The sequence below is a fragment of the Canis aureus genome, chromosome 30 (genome assembly GCF_053574225.1).
Source record: "Canis aureus isolate CA01 chromosome 30, VMU_Caureus_v.1.0, whole genome shotgun sequence".
Taxonomy (NCBI): Eukaryota; Metazoa; Chordata; class Mammalia; order Carnivora; family Canidae; genus Canis; species Canis aureus.
This window is the reverse complement of record NC_135640.1, coordinates 26742363-26768022: the sequence shown is the minus strand read 5'-3', so window position 1 is coordinate 26768022 and position 25660 is coordinate 26742363. Positions and strand designations below refer to the sequence as shown.

General features: G+C 36.8%; 1 protein-coding gene and 1 long non-coding RNA gene across 7 annotated transcripts in view; one reads left to right on the top strand and one right to left on the bottom strand.

The window, feature by feature from the left end:
- LOC144301802 (uncharacterized) overlaps nt 1–25660 on the bottom strand; it is a 467418-nt gene that overhangs the window by 76146 nt on the left and 365612 nt on the right. For 5 of the 6 annotated variants that reach the window (XR_013368689.1, XR_013368684.1, XR_013368682.1 and 2 more), the window contains one exon: nt 3795–3834. The exons of the other annotated variant lie outside the window; for it this stretch is intronic. This is a non-coding gene — a long non-coding RNA (uncharacterized LOC144301802). The remainder of the gene's footprint in view (nt 1–3794; nt 3835–25660) is intronic. 6 annotated transcript variants of the gene reach the window in all.
- CYYR1 (cysteine and tyrosine rich 1) overlaps nt 12047–25660 on the top strand; it is a 106235-nt gene continuing 92621 nt past the window's right edge. The window contains exons 1-2 of the mRNA XM_077878897.1: nt 12047–12221; nt 17614–17716. Of these exons, the coding sequence (XP_077735023.1) occupies nt 12149–12221; nt 17614–17716 (176 nt within the window). The 5' untranslated portion in view covers nt 12047–12148. The remainder of the gene's footprint in view (nt 12222–17613; nt 17717–25660) is intronic.

Genomic DNA, 25660 nt, shown 5'->3' with positions numbered 1-25660 from the left:
AAAGACAGCCAGCTGGGAAGCACGTTCTCACCAGACACTGAATCTGTCAGCATCTCTCTTGGACTTCCTAGCCTCCAGAACATGAGAAATAAATTTCTATTGTTAATAAACCACCCAGTCTATGGTAGTTTTTTGCAGCAGCCAAAGCAGATGAAGACCATATGCATACATATATACAGTTAAATTAGCTACTTCCTCCCTTCTGTTCATTTATAGTAACCCCTCCCTCATTGACATAGACCAGCAAATGGTCATCAGAGTTGCCTGCTCTCTCCTCTTATCACCTCCTCCATCTTCAGCTCCCACTATTACCTGCCTCCTTATTATGGTATTTCCTAATTTGAAATCATCTGATGGGCTGAATTTATCTTTTTGTTCCAAGTAATGCCATAAACTGCTTGCCAGTCCAGGGATTTACTTGTAGATCAGATACCCTTTCCTTAATTTCATCAAGTTTATGACCAAAAAAGATCAGTTAGCATCCAAATACCTACCTGCAGTTCCCCAAGAGCAGGAATGCAGTCAAGTCAGTTTCTCTTTAAAGAGCCTGTGGGTAAGCAAGCTTCCTGACTGACATATCTCCTGAAATCACCAGCTGAACCACCCTTTGCTGTGTACCCAAGGTCATTCTACCCTTCAGCTATGCTATCATTCATGCTCCATTTTTAATTTATCATCTGGAGAAATCCTTGGAAGATATCAGGAAAATCGTCCTGGCAGGAGCAGAGGTTAAAAGCAAATAGATAAGTATATGTCTTCCTCACAACAGTGCAAGATTGAAACTGATTTTCCTTGGACACTGAAATGAACATATATTTTCTATTTCTCAGTTCACATTCTCTGGTGTGAATCATAAACTCATGTATTAAATCAAAAATTGTTGCACAGCTATTTGAGCCAAACTATGGTTCACAAACAGAATAGATACAATTTCTACCTTTAAGAGTTGACATTGTAGTGGGGACATGCAGTGGCTATTTACCACACCTCTGTGATTGCCCAGAACTCTTTGAGTATCCTTCTAGTGTTTTTCAAATTTTCCACATAAGCTGGTCTGGCTCCCCAAAGAAGATGGCAAAAACTCAACATCCCAGCCTCTCTCGCAATTAAGCACAAAGATATGAGAGTGTGCCCATCTGGTCAAGTACGTTGTTTAGACACAAAATACAAAAGAAGGTACCATGATGATGAAGGCACCTATTTTTTTGTGAGGGTGGCATGGCTTTGCAAAGTCATTCAGGACAGAGAGGGATGATTCATAGAGATTCTTATAATAGCATTTATTGTCCAAGATGTGGAGTCCTCAGTTAAGCCACCTTATGGTCTAGTTTGCCATTTCCTAGATTTGTACCATTCAATATGGCAGCTAATACCCAGATGCCTCTATTGGGTTCTCAGAATGTGGCTCATATAACTGATGAACTAAATTTTAAAATTAATTTAGGGGATCCCTGGGTGTCTCAGTGGTTTAGCGCCACCTTCAGCCCGGGGTGTGATCCTGGAGTCCCGGGATCGAGTCCCACGTTGGAGTCCCTGCATGGAGCCTGCTTCTCCCTCTGCCTGTGTCTCTGCCTCTCTCTCTCTCTCTCTGTATCTCTCATGAATAAATAAGTAAAATCTTTAAAATAATAATAGTAATTTAATTAAATTAATTTAAATTAGTCTTTTAAAATAGCTGCTTCACTTAGTTATCAGAAGACTTTTAAGTATATTTGGAACAACTTTGGTATGTGTACCTATTTTTCAACTATAAATTTTATGAAACCAAAATCTAGCAGATTTTCTGATGGAAATTTAGCAACCAAATTGAAATGAAGCTGTTAATAAAATACAGGATTTTAAGGGCTTCAAAAAAAATGTAAAATATCCCATTCATACTATAATTAATGATTCGTTATACATTAATACTGTGCATTGATGACATATTATAATAATATTTTGGGTTGATCAAGGTTAATAATGTATATCTTTAAATTAATTTCACCTCTTTCATTTTACTTTCTTAAATTTTCAATTACATATGTGGCTCATGTTATGTTTTTATTGGACAGCAATTTCCTAGATCAATGGTTCTCAAATTTTAATATGCATGAGAATTACCTGGAAGGCGTGGTGTTTTAATTGATTATGACAAGAGGAGGTAAAGGAGAGAATCTGAAGAAGTGACCTTTCAGGAGAGGTCTGAAGGTGAAGATTTGGGAAGAGGACTGCTACAAAGAGACAGAAAAGCATCAAGTGGGATCTGAGGCAAGAAAATGATTGATATTTCTAACAAGCTCCTAGAGGCCCTTGTGTCCAGATCATAGTACAGAAAGACACTGCAACATGGCAAGAAATCAGAAAGGCACATGGGAACCAAATTGTGCATGGCTCTGTAGGTCTTGGTGAGGAGTCTGAATTTTATTCAATGTGCAAAGGAAACACTTGAAAGAATTTCAATCAGGTTCTGATAACATTTCTAAAAGACTCCTCAAGCCAATACTTGGAACACGGGTTGAATATGGGCAAATTGGGAATGGACAGAACACGAAGAAGGCTATTGCAGCGATAAAGGGAGGGCTAACTTAAATATGCTAAAACAATCTAATGGAATTCTAAGCAGCTACTGACAATAATGATTATGAAGATTGTCCAAATACCAAAAATGTTCAGAATTCAAGGTTAACTGGCACAGGCGCAGAACATAAAGTTGAGTAGACACTATGCTTTGACTATGTGATGTTATGTATGTATACAAAGACTAAATGAGAATACAGCCCACCTACTTCAAAAAGAAAAAACTAGTAGGAACATGGATGATACTTTTCCTTTTCCAAAAAATAATTTAATGGAATATTACTTTAGAACAACATAAATTGGGAAACTATCTTTAGTTACTTGAAAGATTTCTCTTGCCTATCCTCTTAGTAAAGTGAGATCTTATCAGCCCAGAAGATAAAATGTGTTGTTGATACGAGCCACACCTGCATTTGTGTTTAACCCTCCAGAGTGAGTTTCCTTTTACATTTTACCACAGAGACATTGCATTAGCTTTTCTATATCAGTCTCTGCACTACACCACAAAGAAGATATTATCCATTTGAAGAATTCCTAATTCTGCTAAAAATAAATGCATCAGGTCTCCAACTGCGAGACATTGGTGGCCATCTGATTTCAAATCCCCACATATAACCTCACACCAACAAAGACAAGCATAATATTTTCTAACTAGTTATGATTTGTGTGCTTAAATGCTTAATGATTGTCACATGCTGGTTTTATATCCTGCTACCCTACTGAATTATGCATCTAACAACAAAGAGACCTAAATGTGTGAAATGAAAGCACACAAGGATGGTTACTGAAATTGTTTTCCTCAGTAACCTGGCAGGAGGAAAAGGCTCTCTAATGACGTCAAAAGCCAGATACCAAAAAAATAAAAATTAAAAAAATATGACCTCTTAAAAATGAAAATGATTTGCATGGCATAAGGACCGACCACAAGCAAAATCAAAAGACAAAAGAAAACCTGGCAGAAAAAAAATGCCAAATATGTCACTTTAAAAGATCTAACATATAAATAATTTTTCAATCGAGGAAAAATCCCACCAAACTCCTATAGAAAAATGGGCAAAGATGTGAATATATCATTCGCAGAATGATTAAAAACAGGCTCATGGAAAGATGTTCATTTTCACTCATGACAGCACAAATGCAAGAGAGACCACCTATCCCCATCAAATTGACAAAACAGAAAAACTTGAAAGCTTAACAATGGATTATATTGACAGAGCTGGGGAGAAACGGACACTCACATGCTCTTCTGGTAGAAATGGAAGAAACGGGACCTCCTCTCTGTAAAAGAATTTAACAATATTTAACAAAAGCAACGTATGCATTTACCCTTCAACCCAACAATTCCGCTTGTGTGAGTTTACCCTGCAAACACAGCAATAAGAAAGCACATATTTTCAAGTGTTATTTATTGCAGCATTATTTGTAATTGTAAAATATTGGACACTAACATGCCCCAGCATATTAGAAAACTATGGTACACATCTACAGTAGACTACTATAGAGCAATAAAAAATGATGGAGGGTATTCATGCTGGTTGCTGTGGGCATCCACATATCTAGGCTGAGGGGTAGGGAGGAATGGTACCAGCTCTTTTGTTCTTGGAGAAGTTTCCTAAGGATCCCCACTCCTACAGCACTTGTTCTTAATGTAGTAAATATATCCTTCTCTGTATCCCAGGCACCTTTCAAACTGCTGTCTCAATGCTGTTCCTGGCAGGTTGTCTGTTACACAGGATCTTTAAAGGCAGGGACTGTTTTCTACCGCCCTCCCTCTCTCCCAGCTTTTTCCCACCCACTGATTTCTAAAGTTCATGATGACAAGACTCACTGGTTATAAAAACTTGTAAAGTTAAGCCCCACTGGTTTTCAAAGCCAAATGTTACTTGGACTTATCTTCCGGTGTGGGTCCCCAGTAGCTGGGGTATCCTCTCCCTTCCCTGTGATTGTGGGGTTCCTCCCAGTGGTGGCTAATTTCCCTAGGAATTTAGTTCCTGACCATGTCTCCACCCCTCCCATCCCTTTGATGTAGCCTCCTCTCTGTGAGGAGAGGAGCAATCAATATTTTTCCTATGTGCTGAATGCCATTAACTGGGGAGGATCTGTTCTGCCAGCCTTTGGGTCATTTTTGGAATTGGGTGCACTGATGTGCCTGTTGTCGAGGTGCACCTATGGGATGAAATGAGCTTACAATCCCTCTACTTTGCCATCTTCCCAGAAATCCTGGAGCAATAAAAAATGAATGAAGACAATCACTATGAACCGATATGGAGTGATTTCCAAGATGTATTATTCAGTGAACTTACTTCCCTGTAGACAGACTTTTTAAACTAAATTAATATTTCAAAGCATATGGTTATTACATGAACTCTCTCTCAAATTTCCTTTGACAAACTAATATGGCCATATTGAGTGGGTACCCCCACAAACTCAAAGCCCACTTTTAATTTTGAGATGCTCATCAAATAACCTTGGGAGATATACAAATGAGAACTTTAAAAGGGTGATTTGCCTAAACCTTGTGAATCAGGAACAGGTCTAGAGATCTGTGTTTTGTTTTTTTTGTTTTTTTTTTTTAAGATTTTATTTATTTATTCTTGGGAGATGGGGCGGGGGGCAAAGACACAGGCAGAGGGAGGAGCAGGCTCCATGCAGGAAGCCCGATGTGGGACTCCATCCCGGGACCCCAGGATCATACCGTGGGCCAAAGGCAGGGGCTAAACCGCTAAGCCACCCAGGCTGCCCTAGAGAACTGTGTTTTAACAGACTTCGCAGGTGTTCCTGAAGCCCAAGAAACTTTCAGAATGTACACTTCTAAACTGTAACACAATGATAGTAATACAAAGCAAAAAAAAAAAAATTCCTAATAGTAATACAATCCATTTTAGGATTGTTAGTTTGATTAAATGAGATACTACACATGAGGGGATGATTTTCCAAAATGTAAGGAACATTTCATCATAACATAGATTATCATCATGTGACATAGAATCGAGGGAGAAAGAAAGTCCTATAACCAAGAACTTTTATCAAAACTGCTCTTCTAAAAGGTTTAAAGAAGGCTCTTTCTTTAAGCCTTCTCACAGTTGGTACCAGGTCTGGCACAGGAGAGATGCTGATTAAACTAAATAATTGCTGTTGCAAAAGCTCATCCTCAAGTTCTTTGTCTCATGTTTCTGATACGGCCAAACCAAGAATCTTAAACTTCACCAAAACCAAATAGGCTATTAGTTTTGAAAGACAACTTAACCTCTATGGTTAACAGTAAAAGCTCTGCTCTGAAGTTACATTATCAGGACACCACTCATTGCTGTGTGACCTTGGGCAAAGTTATTTATTCATGCTGGGTCTCAATGACTGTTCACACAACAAGGGTGACAATGATAGTATCCACTTCATTAGGATGTTGAAAGTATTAATTAAAAATTTAAAGAACCTAGAAATGGTTCTGGCACTAAATAAGCAATCAATATTTTTTCTATGTGCTGAATGCCATATTTTAGGTCATTTCCCTTTTTCTTCCTCGTTTTGTTGTTGTTGTTGTTGTTGTTCCGCTTGCATTCTTCCAGATTTTTTTTCTTTTGTATGAGCCTTGCTTTTCTTGGCATCCACACATCTTCTAATGAACATAAAGACCAGACACAAGTAGAAGACTTCCATGTATACAAAAGGGTTTGGTTTTCTTTCTTTTTTTTTTTTTTTTGCTTATTAATGAGTAACTAATTGCAATGAGTTATATTAATCAGACTATGTGATGAAATAAGTCATTTGAAGAAAAATAAACTTAAAGGGAATCATCACCACTCAGGCACACTCTATTATATCACAGCAAAATCTGATATGCGATCTTTCCACACCAGAACTTGCAGAGCCTCTAGCTGACTTGATAATTTACCCTTAGTTTTTTCATCTATGAAACAGGGAACTTCACCTGGACAATCCATGAAATCCTGTTCTGTTCTAACTCTCTGGCTCTAAATAAGACTGTATGTTAAAATTAATCATATCTCATATATCCCCTAGAGCTTTTTAATCATCTACATACACTTAAAATGATGGTTTAGACATCATCCAAAGGCAGAACTATAATGTAAATGCAACACCAAATTACACATGAAATACTAATATATGCTCATTGATGAATATATCTTAAAGTTTCAGAACTATGGCAGGACTTTTTTTTAAAGATTATATTTATTTATTTATTCATGAGAGACACACAGAGAGAGGCAGAGACACAGACAGAGGGAGAAGCAGGCTCCATGCAAGGAGCCTGATTCAGGACTTGATTCCAGAACCCCGGGATCATGACCTGCGCCGAAGGCAGACGCTCAACCACTGAGCCACCCAGGCATCCCTATGACAGGAATTAAAGTATCTTCAAGAGATAAAGCGGTTCAATTTTCAAAATGCAATAGTAGTTACTTTCATATTAATTGTTAGGAAACACCTAATTGACATGATCAGACTAAAAGATTTTATTTAAAAACCCATTTTGTCATTATCAGAGAATACATGTTTTTTGCTAAATATTTGCAAAACATATAAATGAGAATAAAGAAGTACATATCCATGTATTCACTAGGTTAGGATCTCAAAGGAAATGTAGTTTTGCTTCTTCCTTAGAGAGACCATGAGATTTTTCTGTATTATTCAATATTCTCCACAGACATGAGTTTAATGACAAAACAATATTGCAAAAGATGCATGCATCTTTTTAAAGCTAGCATTTATTATATGTTAAGAGCTATGTATAGCTATAGTGAAAATTTGGGGAAACTGTTAAATAACAATTAGAATTCCAGCAGTCAAAAAATAGCTAATTTTTTTTTTACAAATTTGTGTGTATTCTTATCTCCCATGTATATATTAGACACAGCTTTTGAAAAAACTTCTTTGGACTGCTTGGGTGGCTCAGTCAGTTGAGCAGCTGACTCTTGATTTCAGCTTAGGTCATGGTCTCAGGGCTCTGGGATCAAGCCCCATGTTGGGCTCTATGCTCAGCAGGGAATCTGCTTTGGGATTCATTCTCCCTCTGCCCCTCCCCCAGCTCTCTATTTCTCTAAAATAAATCTTTAAGACAAAATATAAATTTCCTTGAGGTATAATTTACATACACTAAAACATACATATTTTAAGTGTTCTGTTATTGTATATTTCCATGACTTCAGCACATGCATACACCTGGGTGATGGCCACTATTATCAGGATACAGAACCTTATAATCATCCCCAAAAAGTTTGCTCATGACCCTCTGTAATCAAATTTATATTCCTACCCCCATTTCCAGGCAACCACTGATCTGCTTTCTGTCATTATAAATTAATTTTGCCTTTTCTAGAGTTTCATGTAAACAATATTATACAGTGATTTGTTTGCATCTGGCTTCTTTGCTCAACATATTCTTCCAGAGATTCATTCACGTTGTTGCATATTCTTCAAACTTGTTTTTACTGCCAAGCAGTGTCTCACAGTATAAATATATAGCACAATCATCCATGGATTATTTCCCTTGGATATTTTCCTTTCCATTTATCCTCATAACTATACATCATAAGGACTTACCGCAGTATTTTAAAGTATTGGATATTAATCCATAATATGCACATATCCTAATTCACAGAACTGTTCTGCTGGATATGTAAGCTTTTTATCATGTCTTAACATTTTAATTAATACTGTTATAAGCATATTAATGGACTCAAATATTGGTGGAATCTGGTTTGGAAATATGATAAAGGTACTGAAATATTTTCACTAAGGTTGCAAATGAGAAGTCCAAAGTCTGATTCCCTTTCAAAGCAGACCTTTTTTTATTACATAGAAAATTGTGTATGACTTTAAATTTATATTAGTTTAAATGGGTCTCTAGGATATGTATATACGCATGTCTCTTTTTAAATTTTTTATTTATTTTTTACTTAAATTTTACTCAGTTAACATACAGTACAATATAGGTTTCTGGAGTAGAATTCAATGACTCATCACTTACATACAATACTCAGCACTCATCACAAAAAGTTTAATATCCTTAATATCCTTAATATCCTTCACCCATCTAGTTCATTCCTCTTGCATGCTTCTTCTTGACAAATGTTTTCTTGGAACTCATTTGCCATCTTAAATTTGAAAATCCAAACTTTATTATAGCTTGGAATTTTAAAAAATAATCTTTTAATGTTTGCTTCTTCATATTTTGTTTCTTTTATAACCACTCCTAGCCTGCACACTATTTCCATATTTGGTCTCTTTTATGTGCCTTAGCATTTCTCATATTTTTATTCATGGTCTATTTCATTGCATTTTTCTGTGTTATGAAATATGCCCTTTATTTGATCTAACAGCCTAACTTGGTTTTTTTTAAATCTGTGACAATTTTATAATTTTTTCTATGATATTTTTAAAATCTCAAATCAAGTTTTATTCTAACTTCCAGAAATTCTTTTCTGCCCTCAAGTGCTGTTTTAAGGCTTTTCATTTCATATATATTTGTGTATTCATGTCCATCCATATATACGTACATATTTTTTTCTTTTCTTAAATCCTTTTTTTAAGCTACCACATTTCCTTAAGTGGCTTGATATCTTTCTTTGTCTTTGGATATCAATTGAGCTAGATCTCCTAAGCACATGAGTACTTGAAGGTAAATTTCTTTTGCAATGGTGAACTAGCAGGAAAGCTTGCTTTGGCCATTCCATTGAAGTGTATGAGGAGAAGGCTCATCAAACTTCTCAAAAGTAAGCCTGGAGAGGCTACTCTGATCAATACTTCAACTTCCTACTGGATTCAATGGCAACAAGCAGAGCTTGAGTGCAAGAACTGGGCCAGTGTAGTCTTGTCCTTCATCACTAGATGCCTGCTGCTCCATCCCATGTCTAGAGTTCTGCACCCAGTTTCATATGCAGAGGCAAGCATCTTTCCATTCTGAAAACCTTCAGTTTTATTCTCCAGCTCTGCAAACACTGACTTACACCTGTATGTTCTTCTTTTAGGACTCAAAATCTTGTATATCTGAGACTTCCTCCAGTTATTCTCCCAGTTATTTAGAAATTCTCCCAGTTATTTAGAAATTGTGCTCCCCAGCAGAATGTTGAGATCAGGTTAAAAGCAACGGGACCTAGTGATAAAGTTTCTCAAAAACCATGGATTAAATGTCTGGATTTAAACCAAGAACAAGAGGAATGCCCTGGGTTTTAAATAGGTGAGTGAATGTGATAAAATCTATAGTTTAAGAAGAAATACTTGAGCTTCAGTCTGGAGAATATCCTTGGAGGCAGGGAGACTGGTTGTAATGGAGTCTCTAAGAGCCTGGATTAGAGCAGAGATAGAAGTTAATATACAAATACATTTGAGTGTTGTTTAGGTGCACAATCAGTAAAATCTGGTGATAGATCAGCTGTTGGGACTGCAAAAGAGGAGTGACCAGGTTTCTTATTGGACTGCTAGATAGTTAGGCCTTCCTTGAGGCATAGAACACACTAGAAATCTCAGGTTGTATTTATTTTGAAGGCAATTTTTCCTTCTATCCTCTTAAACTCTCTCAGCAGCATATTTATAGGACTAAATTCCTAGAGGAGGACTGATTACATTAAATTGCATGCACATTTGAATCTTGATACATGTTGCTACATTGCTCTCTTTAAAAGTTAGGTGGGCTTTTTTTTTTTTTTTTTGGTTCATCTGATATATGAAAAAATGATGTCTCACTGTCAATTTGAATTTTACCTTTTTTTTCTTTTGGGGGAGTAAAGATGTTTAGAAAACTAGAGACAGATAGGTGATAGATAGATAGATAATCTATTAATGTCTTTGCTAAGTTTTCTATTGGTTTTCTTTTCCTTATTGATTTTTTAAGTTTCTTTTTTTTAACATAATAAGGATATCAGGACGTTGTCTATCCCACGCATTGTAAATATTTTGCCAGTTAAATATGGGGCTTCTCATATACAGAAATTTTTCATTCTTGAGTCAGATTGGTCAATTTGTTTCTTTTATGACTTCTGAGTTTTTTATAATACTTAGAGAAGACTTCCAGAATTATACCATAATTATTTACATGTCATTCTCCCATTCTTTTATCTAATATTTTTAAAATTGCATCTTTAAGCTTAAATATTTAATTCATATGAAATTGGATTGAGAAAAGGAGATAAGAACCCACATATGCCTACTTAGGTTCCCAACACAATTCTCTGCATAACCCATTATTTCCTCTCTTGCTTTAAAACTACCTTTTAAAAAAAATCTATAAATTTCTATACAAATGTATCTCTTTTTTTTATATTCTCCATTCTGTTCTAATGAATCTATCTATTCTTGTGTTAATCAAAACAGTTTCATTTATTGTGATGGTATAATATGTTTATTTTCCATTGATGCTTTTCCCATTCATCACTCATTTCTTAATAGATATTCTTACAGATTTATTTTCTATATAAACTTTAGGCTCAGATTGGTTTGAAAAAAAGCTCATATTGGTATTTTTATTAAGATTGATTTAATTCTCAGATTTTTTTTATTAATTTAGAGAAATCTGTTATCCTAATGATGTTGGTTGGATTCCCTTTAATAAAGAGAATTATCCTATTCACTTTTTCATTTCTCTCTTTTTTTCATGCATAAAACTGAGAACTTTCTGATTTTTTTTCCATGAAAGAAAATGATTGATTCTTTAGTCACTTAGCTCTAGCTAAGATTTTCCACATATACAAGCATATCATTTGCAAATGATAATTTTCCTTCCAATTTTTATAGCTTTTTTTTTCTTTCTCTTGTCTAATTGCATAGGCCTGTAACTCCAAAACAGTGTCCAAAAATAGGGATGACAGTGTGCATTCTTGTTTTGTTTCCCAAGACTTCACTGGCAATGCTTCAGATGGTTAACAAACATTTTATCAGCTTTCAGCGAAGATACCTTATACTTTTCTGTACTTTCCAATTCTCCCCGGGCTTTTTACTTGGCTTTCTTGGTCCAGTACCTTCAACCCTGAAAATTCTCTACACTGTTTAGAGACCTAAACTAAAAAAACAAAACAAAACAAACTAAACTCGTCTTCACCCATTGCTTCTAAAGCAACAACTGGAGTGGAGGCGGGCGGGATGAAAAAGCGTCTTGCTAAACTGCTTGGCGACGGCCAAAACGCAGGGTTAGAAAAAGTCCCACTTAGTTGAGGGAGTCGCGGTCCAGAAGCAAGAACCCGAGGGTGGGGAGGAGTCGGGGGGGCCCCCACCCCCCCACCCCTCCGCCCCCCGCCCCTGCCCCCGCCCCACGTCGGTGCCACCCGCGGAGATGAAATGTGAGCCCGGGTGGCCCGGGACGGAGCTGCCGCCCCTCCTGCCGCCGGAGCGCCGCGGGCGGAGACAAAGAGGCCTCGCTCCCCGCGCTCCCCGCGCTCCCCGCGCTCCCCCTCCAAGGCTCCCCCGAGGCTCCCAGGGCGATGGCCCGGGCTCCCCGCGACCCCCCTCCCGGGAGCTCGGCCGGCTCCCTCTGAGCCCCCCCCCCCGCCCCGGCTCTCCCCTCGCTCCCGCCCTGTCTGCGGTCCGTCCGTCCGTCCGTCCGTGCGTCCTGGCGCGCGCCCTCCGGCCACCGGCGTGGATGGACGCGCGGAGGCTGCCCGGGTGCCCAGGGATCTTGCTGCCGAAGCTGGTCCTGCTCTTTGTCTGCGCAGGTCGGTGGCGGGGGCGGCGGGAGAGGGGAGGGGACGGGGACCGAGCCCGGGGCGCCGGGGCCTCGGGGGAGCCGGGCTGTGGGGTCCCCGCCGGGGCCCGCGCTCCACCTCCGCGCGCTTCCCTTCTGTCCCTTCTCCTTAGCTTTCCCTTTTCTCCTTTTCGCTTCGTTTCTCTCCCTCCGCAAGCAACTTGAACACCCCAGTCCCGCATTTAGGGGATTTTACTCTCTGGATAGGGTAAAACGTATCCACTCCCATCCAGGACTCAGGAACCTGGGGGTTGAGGGCAGAGGCAGGGGGGTGGGAGGAAAAAAAGTGCCTCTGAACACCTGAGATTGGAGGTATTTGCTGAATTTGCTCAAGTTTTCCAATAAACGAATGTGGTGACTTTTCCATTTCAGGGTGGGCTACCCACTGCCCCTGCCATCCATCCCCACACTCTGAGTATTTAGAACTTAAAAATCTGTAGACCTTTGGGATTTTTTTTTTTTTTTTTTTTTTTTTTTTTTTTTGCCCTTTAGGTCATTCTCAAGTGTGGCAGCCTGGGTAACTGGATGTTTTGGTATCAATTATAAGGTTTTGGAGGGGCGAAAATTCACCCAGAGACTAATCCGTTTTCATTGATTTCGTTAAGCACTGTTTATAGGTGAAAGGGATTTCACGTCCCTCCTCCTAATTATTCTTCCTGAGAATTTGCTAATAATTGATGGAGCAAAGCGGTTTTCCTGTTTTGTGAGGGAGGGAGCTCAGAATGGCCTTTCATTGGTTATTCATATATAAGCTTAATTACACGTGTGGCTTTGCATCTGCTTCCTATTGAACAAGCTACCAGCAAAGTTGCTTGTAAAATGTTTTCATGTCTCTCACTCCCCAGGACAAAAATCACAGGCTTACCTGTGACCTTGCAATAGTAAATCTGTGCAGCGCTGTGATGTGGCTTTTTGATGTTTACAAAGATAATTGCAACTGAGATGAAGATGTTCTTGAGCATTGTTAAACATCAAGAGAACTGAACTTCTCATTCAACCTTGCCACAAGTGACTCCCCGAACTTCTATAGATATTTTCAGTTTGTGCACTAAAATGCAAATTAGTGGCTGTCCACAAGCTACTTTAAAAATACCATATGGCAAGGGAAAGGCTGGCTTTCAAATACAAAAGTTTACAAAAGTAGGAAGAGTACTTCCTATTTAATGAGGAGAAAAGACTTTCTAGCCCGTTCACGATGCTTATTTCTTTTACTCACGGTGTGTAAGGTGTTCACAATTTGAGAGACTGGAAGAAACGATCGCATTCATGTTTGTTTTGTATTAAAATTGTATCAGTTCATTTGGAGCAATAATTCTTTTCCGTCTCTTGTGTTTATCCAAAGAAAACAAAAAGAAGAAAATAGAACACGACCTCACGCCTCTTACCCAGTTACCCCTTGAACAAAAACTCACTCTTTTGTCTCTTGTATTCCCTGTGGTAAACTGAAAGCTTCTAATGTGCACACTTTTCCTTCCTTGACTCCTCTGCCCCCAGTAATAGGTGCACAGTCCCCAGTGGGGCCTCAGGAAATCTGCAGAGCTGGCCGCTGGCAACAAGTTTGGTTAGTTTAGAAAGTTTCCTTCCATTCATTTCTGCTCTCCTTCTGCATCCCTCCTTAGTAAGCCGCAAAGTGATCACAAGCCAATAATACCAAATTGACTCACTGACTTTGATAAGAAACGTTGAGCTAATGCGCTCTTTAGTGTTAATTCCTGAATTCTTTGCTTCAGAAGTCTTTTATGCTTACCTTACCAATTTACCCCGTATTTATTGAGGGAAGTATGTTGAGTGATATATAGGACAGAGGCCATGCTCTAAGTCTTGTCTGGGAGGTAAGGCATGCCTACTTTGATGTATAAAAGGCTGTGCATAGGAGAAGTACAGTCGTGTGCCACAGGTGTTCACAGGAGGGGACCTCATTGCTGGCCTGGAAGTGTAAGCTCTATGAAGGTGATGTGTGCTTTGTTCCGCGTAATATCCAGAGACTAGCAAAATACCTGACCCGTAAGAAGAACTCAATGTTTGCTCAGAGAAATTGAATTAAGAGGGAAATTTTAGGAACTAGACCTTTGATGGGGAAGCCTTGGACATAAGGGAATGAAGTAGGATATAATGTGAACAAAGGCAAAAACCATGAGATACGTATTTGCGAGAAAGACATAAATTCATTTTAATTGGAACTAGGAGAGGTGGCTGGAGGTGAGAACTGGAGTGAGATGGGGAGACAACGCAGCTCTGCAAGTTGAGACACCCTGTTAAATGAATTGCCAGCTTTCATGCGACAAAAGCCTGGCAGATGCATTGCCCATAACCCGAATTATTTTCCCCCAAAGCAAATGCTAAATTAAAATCTTGCTCCACTTGTTAAGGAGGTAAGAGCAAAGTTTCTCTACCTAAAGCATCATGTTTTGCTGTGGAACCGCCTTTGGAAAGAGAGCCGGTGAAGTTTATATTATCACCCAACTCCCGCCGCAGGCAGGCGACAAAGACAGGATTTGGCCCAGGTTTTACCTTCCCAGCCTTAGCCAGGGATTGGTGTCTCCTCCCTTTCCTTCCTCTCTTATCCTCAGCTGTAGCTTACAAGAATCATTTCTGAACCAGTGCTTGCAGCCAGATGTAGCTTTTCCTGTGCTACACATTCCTTATGGTGGGGTGAGGGCTGGAGAACCTCCTTCCAGATCATGCCTTTAATTAAAGTCACTGAAGAAAGTTTCAGCTGGCTATTTTTCAAGGATATTAACTTGGATATTAGAAGGAACATCATTTATCTGCTGAAACAATTGGAATGTTCTATTCTTTATGGGTGAGAAAATGCTTCGGTGTTTTCCAGATCTGATCTTCACAGAATTATTCTTTTTTTTTTTTTTTTTTTGACCATTGGATGCTTTATTCCAGTGACCCAAGAATGAGCAAATCATAGTATAAAAGATAATTGAAACCAGTCAAACATAGGAAGAAGCCAAATATTTATAGTAAAATGAGTTTTTAAATTAAATACAAATTTCAAATTTTTTTCTTGAAAGAGAAAATGTGTAGTCTTACAATTTTATTAACAATAATTTGGACCAAAGATGCAAAGATGATCTTCATAGAATTATTCTTAAATAAACTGGAGAAAGCGACTAACATATTAAAATAAGATGTGAGGTGTGGTCACAACCTCAGTTTGGAAATGTGATTGTGAATGTGTTTGCCGTACTATTAAATCTGCCCTTTTTGGTGGTTTAATTCTGGGAAGTTGACAGGAGTGCTGGAAAAGGCCATAAAAAAATAATGAACAATGTGTGACATGATCTTGATGTTTGGTGCAGGTAGAGTCCAGCTTCTTGGCTACAAGATAATGGGCTTGGTTTCCTGTAACACTGGTTCAAAATATTTTGATAACACCATGTCCTTCTAATAGTAGTAATTGGAATACAACTATAGTAATTGGATCTTTGATATTCATAGAGAGCTGAATAAGATGTCATCGTGGGCACCATTCAAAAGGCACCCCATGCTGCTACTTACCTATGGGTTGTCCCTCTCAGACAGAAGTGGGGGCCTCAGCTCTCCCACTGTCTGAATAGCTTTAAAGAACATGAAGCAAAACATCTCTGAGAAGCTTCTTGAGACAGCTATCTAGTCTAAATATTTGAATTAACTAAACAGCACTAAAAATGAGAGCTGTAGAAATTCACTGAGAAAATGATAAATAATCTTAAAAAGTGTGATATACTCTGCAAAAAAACTGTACACTGCCAATAAATCATTAGATTGTGTTTCTGTCTTCAAAATTTAACAGTGGTTTTAAGTAGTGTTACTGAATCTTACAAGGGTAATTATTTTTTTTCCTCTCATTTCTTCTTACCACATCTCAGAAATAAAAAAAGACACATTAAGGTGGAAATAAAATTGAGGGGGAGAAATACACATGTTTTCACTTGCTCTACAAAGGCCATGCAGTTTTGACAAAGGTGAATGAACCTTGCTACCTTTTGATCACATCCATTTTTCAGAAATCATCCTGCCAGAGAGGTGATTTAAAAACAAAATCTGAATTTTCCTCTCTAGATAAATCAGTTACATGGACATACAGACATAAGGTAACATCTTGCACTTTTCGTTATGATTTGACAGGAAAGCAAAAGTGTTATATAATTTAGATCATAATTGATGTTACATTTAGAGATTGAGTTGGAAAGGACTTATTTTGTGATTCGTAAACACATAAATTATCAGCCTGTAACTTAATGTTTTCCTAATCATGTATCTGAAACTCACATGTCCATAATAATTTATACCACGGATTATAACTAAATGATAATAACATAAATCATTTAGGTGGCACAAAGAATTTTTAAAATCCAGGGTAGCTTTTATCCAGCATTTTGGGTATAATTTTCTTTATCAAAACATACGGGGAAAAAACAGTGATTTGGTTTTATCAGCTCCAACATGTCTTTTTAAGTCAGATAATACCTTCCCCCTTCCCACAGTGCTGTTTCAAAACTTACTGATTCTTAAATCTGACATTAAATAAATTCTTAATCATTTACACGTTAGTTATCTACAGGAACCTGTTTCTACAACTAACTCATTATCTTCCAATCCAGATGGATTGACAGGATATGCAGACTCATTTGTGTTACCATATGTGTGCAAACTATAATTATTAAGACTTTAAAAATGTAGAAAAAAAGAATGACATATAATGCACTCTCATGAAAATATACATTATTTTTAAATTATCTCCAGTTGACTTTATACATGTCAATAATACTTTCCATAAAATGAATTTAATTGGGAGTAGTACCTTCAAGTCAAGACTTTATCATTTAAAACTTTATAAGAATTCTATTGGGGCAGCCTGGGTGGCTCAGCGGTTTAGCACCTGCCTTCAGCCCAGGGCATGATCCTGGAGACCCGGGATCGAGTCCCACATCGGGCTCCCTGTATGGAGCCTGCTTCTCCCTCTGTGTATATTCCCCCTGCCCCACCTCTCTCTCTCTCTCTCTCTGTCTCTCTCTCGTAAATAAATAAAATCTTTTAAAAAAAGAATTCTATTGAAAAATTGAATGACTGATTCATTGGATCATTCATTTCTCCTTTCATTGTCTCATTCAACAAGTCTGACTCCAATTATGGTGCTTGATCAAGAAATTAAGAAAAGAATGATCTTTGCCTCTTTTAGATTTATGTCCAGGAGGGAAGGGAGACTAGTTTAGATGCTTACACATGTCTTGGAATTCTGAGTATGTAAAATAAATATCTAAATGCACAGAAGAGTGGTCGTTGACAGGGTGAGATAATTAAATAGAATACTTTTTCACGAACCTGTGATTTCAGGACTGTAAAGGACATATGTGGTGTTTATTTTGCAGAGGATTGCCTTGCTCAGTGTGGCAAAGACTGCAGATCTTACTGCTGTGATGGGACCACTCCCTACTGCTGCTCCTACTACGCTTATATTGGGAATATCCTCTCGTGAGTACTGGTCAGATTTGGCAATATTGATGCTTTTTCCATTGCTCAGCTGTGTTTTCACAAAGTGCTTTTTTATAGATGGGGCAAGAAATTTTGAGAATCGTTATTGACATAAAATCTTCACTGGAGATACTAAACACTCATCACTATCTAGTGTTATATTATTTGACAAAATGTGCAAATTGATTTGCAAAATAAGCTACTTTTATTAGAAGGAACTTAAGTATTCTTTTACTGCCTAATTTGTGTTCTATAATAATGTTTTTAGTTAACCGCATTCATATTATTAATCACTTTTTAACGTTTTAAACTGTATGTTTTTGTCTGCTTTGTTGAAGGATTTGTAAGCTAATGTGTCATTTAATTATGGCTAGTTTATTTTGCCATGTATTTGTCTAACCCATTCAGTTGATATCAGGGAAAAGAGGCATTATGAATTAAAAACAGTTGAGATATGAAATGTCAATGTTCTACCTCATGTGTATCAAGCAACTTCAGGAAATAAGTTTATGGCCCAAGAAAGGCCATCAATAATGTAAAATGGTAACCAACTACAAACATCAACGAAAGATGCACATGTGTATGTGTTGAGCATTTCCCTATAACAAATTAAGAATTTATTTTGGAGGGGTGTCTGGGTGGCTCACTTGGTTAAGTGTCTGATTCTTGATCTCAGCTCAGGTCTTGATCTCGGGGTCATGAGTTCAAGCCACCTCAAAAAAAAAAAGAATTTGTTTTGGAGAGGCTTCTCGGCAAAGGGAAATGGAAAAACAAGAACTGCTTTCAGGGTCGTATGTCTGAAAGGTGTACAAATCTCAGTTCTACATAGATTTTGAAGTTGAGAAGTTAGAAAATTAGGAATGTAAGAATTTTCAGAGTCGAAAATCACCCATGGCTTTCAAATAATAGCAAGAGTCTAGCCTCTTAGGTTAGATTCTTAGTTTTTATTTTTCAAGTGACTATCAGGATGATTTGGGAGCTGTTCTGTTGTGGCTTAACTCCTGCCCTGGGAAGGCTTTAGTAGAAACAGGAAAGATTAGGCATGAAGGGAAATGTGCCTGGCTATTTTGGGAATATGTCCACTGATATGGCTTATAACATCTTCCACTCCGAAGATAGAAAAGCTGGCACCACATGAACTTGACAGAATCAAAGTTGGAGCTGATGTCAGAGATCATGTCTCTCTGAATAAGGCCAAAAAGAATCATTTTGGGGGATACTCTTTAAGTCTATCATGGCTATATAAGAAATGTCAGGCTGTAATAAAGATTGACGAATGGAATTTAAGCATTCTTTGAAATGCAAAATAAACTCTAAATAAAATGTTTGAGTCTTGTTGAAAAAGTGATTAAGTTTCCCTCTTACATTAAAAATTAGTCAGAATGATATTTACAGGAATCAATCAGCTCAGAATACCCTAACTATGAATATATAATGATATTTTACATTTGTATATCACTTTAAACAAAAAACTTAAAATACGTTATTACTAAATTCCAATTTTATTTTCTAGTGGATTCCACATATGAGCTATTGCTGTTTCAGGCAGATGTGTAAGTGGGCCCAGTGGTGGTATAGATTTGAGGAAACTGGCTTCAGATTAATTCTGTGATTCTTTGGTCCCCTGCTCCTGGTCCTATATATTAATGTCCACCATCGTTTGTGTTGTGTGCCCTTATTTCTCACCTCATAGCTACCTCTTCCTTGGTAAATATATAGAGAAGACAAAATTACTTAATTAGAACTTAAAACATTTAAATGTATAGATGTCCTTTGTATATTTTATATTTGCATTCACACTTACATTTTTAATGGCACATATTCTAACTTTTAAATTTTATCCTTGGTTAAAGAATTAGTTGAATTGATATATTTATCTGGGTTATTTAGGCCATGTACTTGTTATGTTTGAAAAAGAGGAATTGTGTTGTGAGTGGGGGGAGAAGGAGAAACACAGATGGCATTATATTTCAGGCCGTTAAAACTGAATTTTCTATTCAAAATAGAAGCCACTAAGTAAATCCTTTGCTAAATAATTCTCAGGAGAAAAAGAGAGAGAGAGAGAGAGAGAGAGAGAAACCTTAAAGTGTTTTCCCCACTGAATAAAGGAGAATACATTTTCAGGATTTCCACTTATTGTTTAAGATTTGAAAAGAGTTCTTAACTCCACCCAAGCCTTTTTTTTTTAAGTTGGGGGTGGGTGGCAAGGGGGGGAGTATTTAGGAAAAAGAGTCATTCCAAGAATGCTTACAAAAGTTCTTTCATGCACATGTTTTCAAATATTGCTATTTTGGAACTCATAAACTACACTTCCTCTCTTCCAAGTATCCAGGCACATTCTTACTAAAATCATTTTAATCATCTTAACAGAAAATTAAATCTTTGTAGTTATTAGAAAAGTAATAAGGAAAAAAGCAATAAACATAATGGAATGTTATATATCCTAAATGACTAATTTTATAAATCGGTGAAATATCCTAAATGACTAATTTTATAAATTGGTTATAATTTGGTTTCTATTTTCGTTTGTTTTCAAAATAGAAAGTATCTTGGCTCAGTTTAAAATGGACTAAAAAGAGTGCAAAATATAATTTGGGTCATTCTAGACTGTTCACAAATTGGTAAGGTAAGGTACACTTCATCGTCATTGTTGAGACCCCTCTAAAATAATGAGAATAGAGATGTTTAGCTCTTAACTCTGTTTACTTCAACTCTCCTTTCTGTTTTGCAAATTAACCACGAAGGCTCATTTTTAAAGAGATTACAAGAACTAACTTTCAATTTACCTTTTAGTTGAAAAATCTTATTTTACTCATCTCTCTCCTTTTTAGACATTTTATACTCTAAATAAGAATTTATTTTGACAAATAAATTCAGATTCTACATCCCCACTTTTTTTTTTCCTTTTTTTCAGTTAGGAATTCTTAATTTTACTTACATCTCATGAAAAGCTTTTAAACTTCAACTTTAACAATCGCATATCTACTTTTTAATTGAAATATAGTTGGCAGATAACATTAGTTTCAGGTGTACAACATAATGATTCAGTATTTGTACATATTGCAAACTGATCACCACAACAAATCTTCTTAAGTTGGTTTAAAATGGCATGTTTACTTTTGGTCATTATGGTTACAGGTAATAAGCTCAAGACAGAGAAATAGTATCATTTTCCAGAATTTAAGAATGCTTTTACAAAGTCAGCATATAATATGCCATCAGTTATTTACAAATACATATTGAGTGCCTATTAATTACCATAGCAGTACTGAGCTAGATTCTGAGATCCAAAGATGAATAAATGATATACCTTGACCTCTAGGATTTCACCATCTAATAAGAAAAAAAGTGTAGACAAATAATTTTAATTCAATGAATTAATCCATAAAGTGTAATTGGAGAGCCAGGAAGAGAGAAAACAGCTATGTCTTTGTGTGTGTATGTTTAGAAAGAAATGTTTAGGGAAAGTCTCATAAACATGAAATTGGATCAGAGTATTGAAGAAGAGTAGGTATTTACATAAATGGACAGTGAAGAAAGAAGGTACATTCCAAAGAGAGAGACTTTCAATTGCAAAGGAAAAATATAAGAAATGATCAGTTTGAGAAAAACCAAGTCATTCGATGCTGCTAGAGAGCAAAGGTTAAACTTTGAATATAGCATATGAATGAGTAGAGAAGACAAACATTGGTCCTGGCTTTCACATGCTTTTATTGGTAGATTACATACCTTTATTGGCCATGCCTAACAAAACTGAAACAAAATAATTCATTATTTTTCTGGAAATAGGATGTAGAAATGGTTTTATATAGAAATGACACGTTCCTAGACACCACTGTGACAAGGGACACAGGTGAGAAGGTGCCAAATGGACATTATTTTCTTTATGCAATAGAGAAGGATTTGGAATAAACACTACATGTTGTACTATTTAGAACAACTTATGACAGGATATATGATCTTGGAATTATTTCTCCATTTTTGACATTTTCATCTCAAGGGTAACTACCTGCAGATTAAAAAGCTTCACTATGCTTGAAAGTGAGGATTGGGCCAATTGAAGAAGTAAACAATTTCTCATCAAATGGATTCTCAAACATTTCTTTCAGTCACCCTTCCTCATGAAAAATAAACATCTGTGAGGAATATGGAAAGGGATATTTCAATTTTTGCTGCAGATGAAGCTTAATTGGCAATTCCCGAGAGAGAGAGAGAGAGAGAGAGAGAGAGAGAACCCAGCATAAAGATGTAGTTGTAGAGTACTCTTTAGAATTGGAAGAATTCAAGGGGATAGAGGGAGTAATTGAGTAGTTAATTACTGTTGGTAACGGAACAAAGTAAAAACAGGACTTTACTGGAAATGAAGGGAAACTGCTATGTGAGGAAAAAAAGAATTGCCCAATATTGAATATGAACCCAGTAATGCCCAGGTTGGATTTACTGAGCCAGATAACAAGATATAAGATTTAATCTTTTTACTCAAAAATAGATTTCTGCTCTTCCAGTTTGCCTCTGCAAAATGCAGCTCCATCTAAGGATTTCAGAGCACCATCCGGCCAATGCAAAATCCCCAGGGGGAAAAAAATTCAAGAGGAAGAACTAATAATGGAGATCCTGGTGGGATTAAGTTTCTTTTCTTCTCAATGAAATGTGAAAGATGTATTGCTCACGGTTTTGTAAGGACAGCTAATAAATATCACCACTGTGATTTTAGAGCGATGTTATGCATGGAAGCAAAACCAAGTTAAAAGATAAAGGTTTCATATTTTCAAATGGCATTTGAAGTTGTATGCTCATTAAGTAGCTGCTCATTCTGAATAAAACACGGGAGACTGCAGCATAATGCATTTTGAAAGGTCTTTGGTATTGGTAAAAAACATCATTTAAATTAATTAAATTAAAATATTCTTAGTACTGAGATATTAAAAAAAAACAACTCTGAAAGGTGCTTACTGAGCAAATAGAAGTTTTTAGGGGGTCTTATCCTTAATCATGACACAAAGAAATAATATTTTAAAACAAATATGAATTTGATTTCAAATGTAGTTATAAATTACTTTCAAGAATTAAGTCAGTTTTTCTCAGAAGCCATTTATATTTTATGGGTTATTTTATTAAGAACAAATATAAATATCTAGAAATCTAAAACTCCTCTCAAATTTATATTCTATTTCATCATAATTTGCCTTTGTAAATTAAGCTTAAATGTCAGAAACATAATTTGGTTTTAGGAAGAAGCAGATGAAGCTTCTAGAACATGTTCTCAGGCATTTATATCTATAAATATGTAGAGATATTCTGTGTTCTACACCAGGTTCAGGGGGATATAGCCTTGAGTCAAACATGGTTTTTGCCCTTGGATGGTGTATATGCTACTGGGGAGCATAGACATATAAGAGATAGTTTATTCTACTGCGAAAAGCACAGAATGCAGTGGAATTAGGGAGGAGGAGGTTTTAGTCCAACTTTAGGGTTCTAGGAAGCTTCTTGAAGGAGAATAATTTAAGATTAACCTTCAGAAGAAAATCAATTGATAAAAAAGTCATTGTTTACTTAGAGTTAAAAGAAAACATTTAGCAATCTAGGAATATAGAGGAAAACCTCTTAACCTTATAAATATCTCAAAAAACCTCACAAAAAAACAAAAAACAAACCACTCGTACTTCAAACACCAGACTTAGTGGCACAATATTATAACCTTTCCCTTTAAAGGCAACTATGATGGGGTGCCTGAGTGGCTCAGTCAGTTAAGCATCTGCCTTCAGCTTGGGTCATGATCCCGGGGTCCTGAGATTGAGCTCCACATCAGGTTTCCTGCTCAACGGGGAGTCTCCTTCTCCCTCTGTCCTTCACCTCCCTCATGCTCTCTCTGTCTCTGTCTCTCTCTCAGATAAATAAATCTTTAAAAAACAAAATAAAGGCAACTATGAGGCAATTTAGCCTCTAGCACTCCTATTCAGTATCCTACTGTTCTGGTCAGTGTAACAAACATGGTAAGTTAAAAAGAAGTGATAAGAATTAGAAAAGAAGTTATTATTTATTAATTAAGTTATTATTATTATTATTAAATATATGATTGCCTGTACTTCTCAGACTATAAAAATGAATGAGAATTCACCAGGATTGCAGTATATAAGATAAGCTCAGTCTACGAAAATCAGTGCATTCCTCTATATCAGCAAGGTTCAGACAATGTAATATGTATGTGTGCACACAAATCTCATTTACAACATCCAAAACTATAAGATACCTAGTAAGAAATCCTGTAATAATATATGTATGGCATTTATGGAGTAATATAAATATATAAAAAATTTCAAGGGATGAAAGAGACACCTGCAGAAATTAAGAGATCAATCAAACTCTAGATGGGAATACGGTAAGGATGTCAATTCTGGGATATGTCAGTTCTTCCTGAACTTTATGTAAATTCCGCGGAATTCTAATCAAGCCCACAGGACTGTTTTTTTGTTGACTTTGACAGACTGAGCCTAATGTTTATGTGGGAAGTAAAGAGTGTACGGAAAAAAAACACAGATATGAAAATGAAGAAAGTGAGGAGACATGCCTTGGAGACATCAAGATTTATTATAGTTATAGAAAATAAATTGTGTGATATTGGTTTACAGATAAACCAATAGAATACAGAACTTAGAAATTGACTCATGTATATATGGGAATTTGATAGATAACAGATGGCATTACAAACCAGTGGAGGTGGATGGATTATTTAATAGATGGTGCATTAGCTATCCATATGGGTAAACATTAAACGAGATCACTCCATCACACCACACCCAAAAGTCTATTCCTATTGGATTAATTACATAAACAAGAAGCAAACACTCCCAGCTTTTTATAAAGGGAGAGAATGACATTATGGTATCAGGATAGGAAAGATTTCTAAAATAAAAGATAAAAGCACAAATAAAACTACTAAAACTAAAAATCAATGAACTATATACTTTTTAAAGAAGGATTTTCATCTCCATGACTTCACTTATTTTATCAGTGGAAATTTTTACCTCTTAATCCCCTGTATCAATTTCATCCACCCTCACCCCCATGAACTATATGCTTTTAAATGGCGAGTTTTATGGCATATGACTTACACGTCCATTAAAAAATTGCTTTAAACTATAAGGCAACGATTCCATAGACAAAGCATAAGGTAAATCGCTCACTTAGAGAAGATACTTGCAATTCATATGACTCACAAAAGATTAATATCCAGAATGCTCAATAGGGAAATGGGTAATGTGTGTATACAAAAAAGGTAATAGAGCAGAAAAGTGGAAGGGCAATAAACATATGGAAGATGCTCCACCTGGCTAGCTAAAGCAGGGAACTAAAATACCATCTCCCACCTGTCAGGCTGGCAGTGCTCGTATGTCAGATAGTACTGAGCCATGTGATCCAAGGTGAAGGGAACTCATACTGCTGGTGGAAGAACATAAACTATTATCAACACTTGGGGAGCAGTTTGACCATGTGCAGTCAAGATGAAGATGGACATACTTCGGGATTGAGCAATTCCTCTGACACATATTTTCCCTACAAAATCCCCAAATCTGCAAAGGGTGATATTTGTATTATTGGCAAATATGTTAAATTAGCAAAACATTGGAAGCAACCTAAATTTCCATCAGAAGAAAATGGATACATAGAATATATTCATACAATGGAATGGGATACAGCTATTACAATAAATTGGTGCATGTTAATGTCTTATTATAGTAAATCTCAAAACTAGTAATGCTGTGTGAGAAAGAGCTAACAGAAACAGAACGTGCAAAACGTGCAATTCATGTAAAGTTAAACATATAAGATAATTCTGTGCATTACTCTAAACCACATGGGTATGTGGTAAATGTGTAATTATCTGAGGCAGAGAAGGGTATACATGAATTTTATGGTTCCCCAGGACTGAGGGGTTTTGTAGAA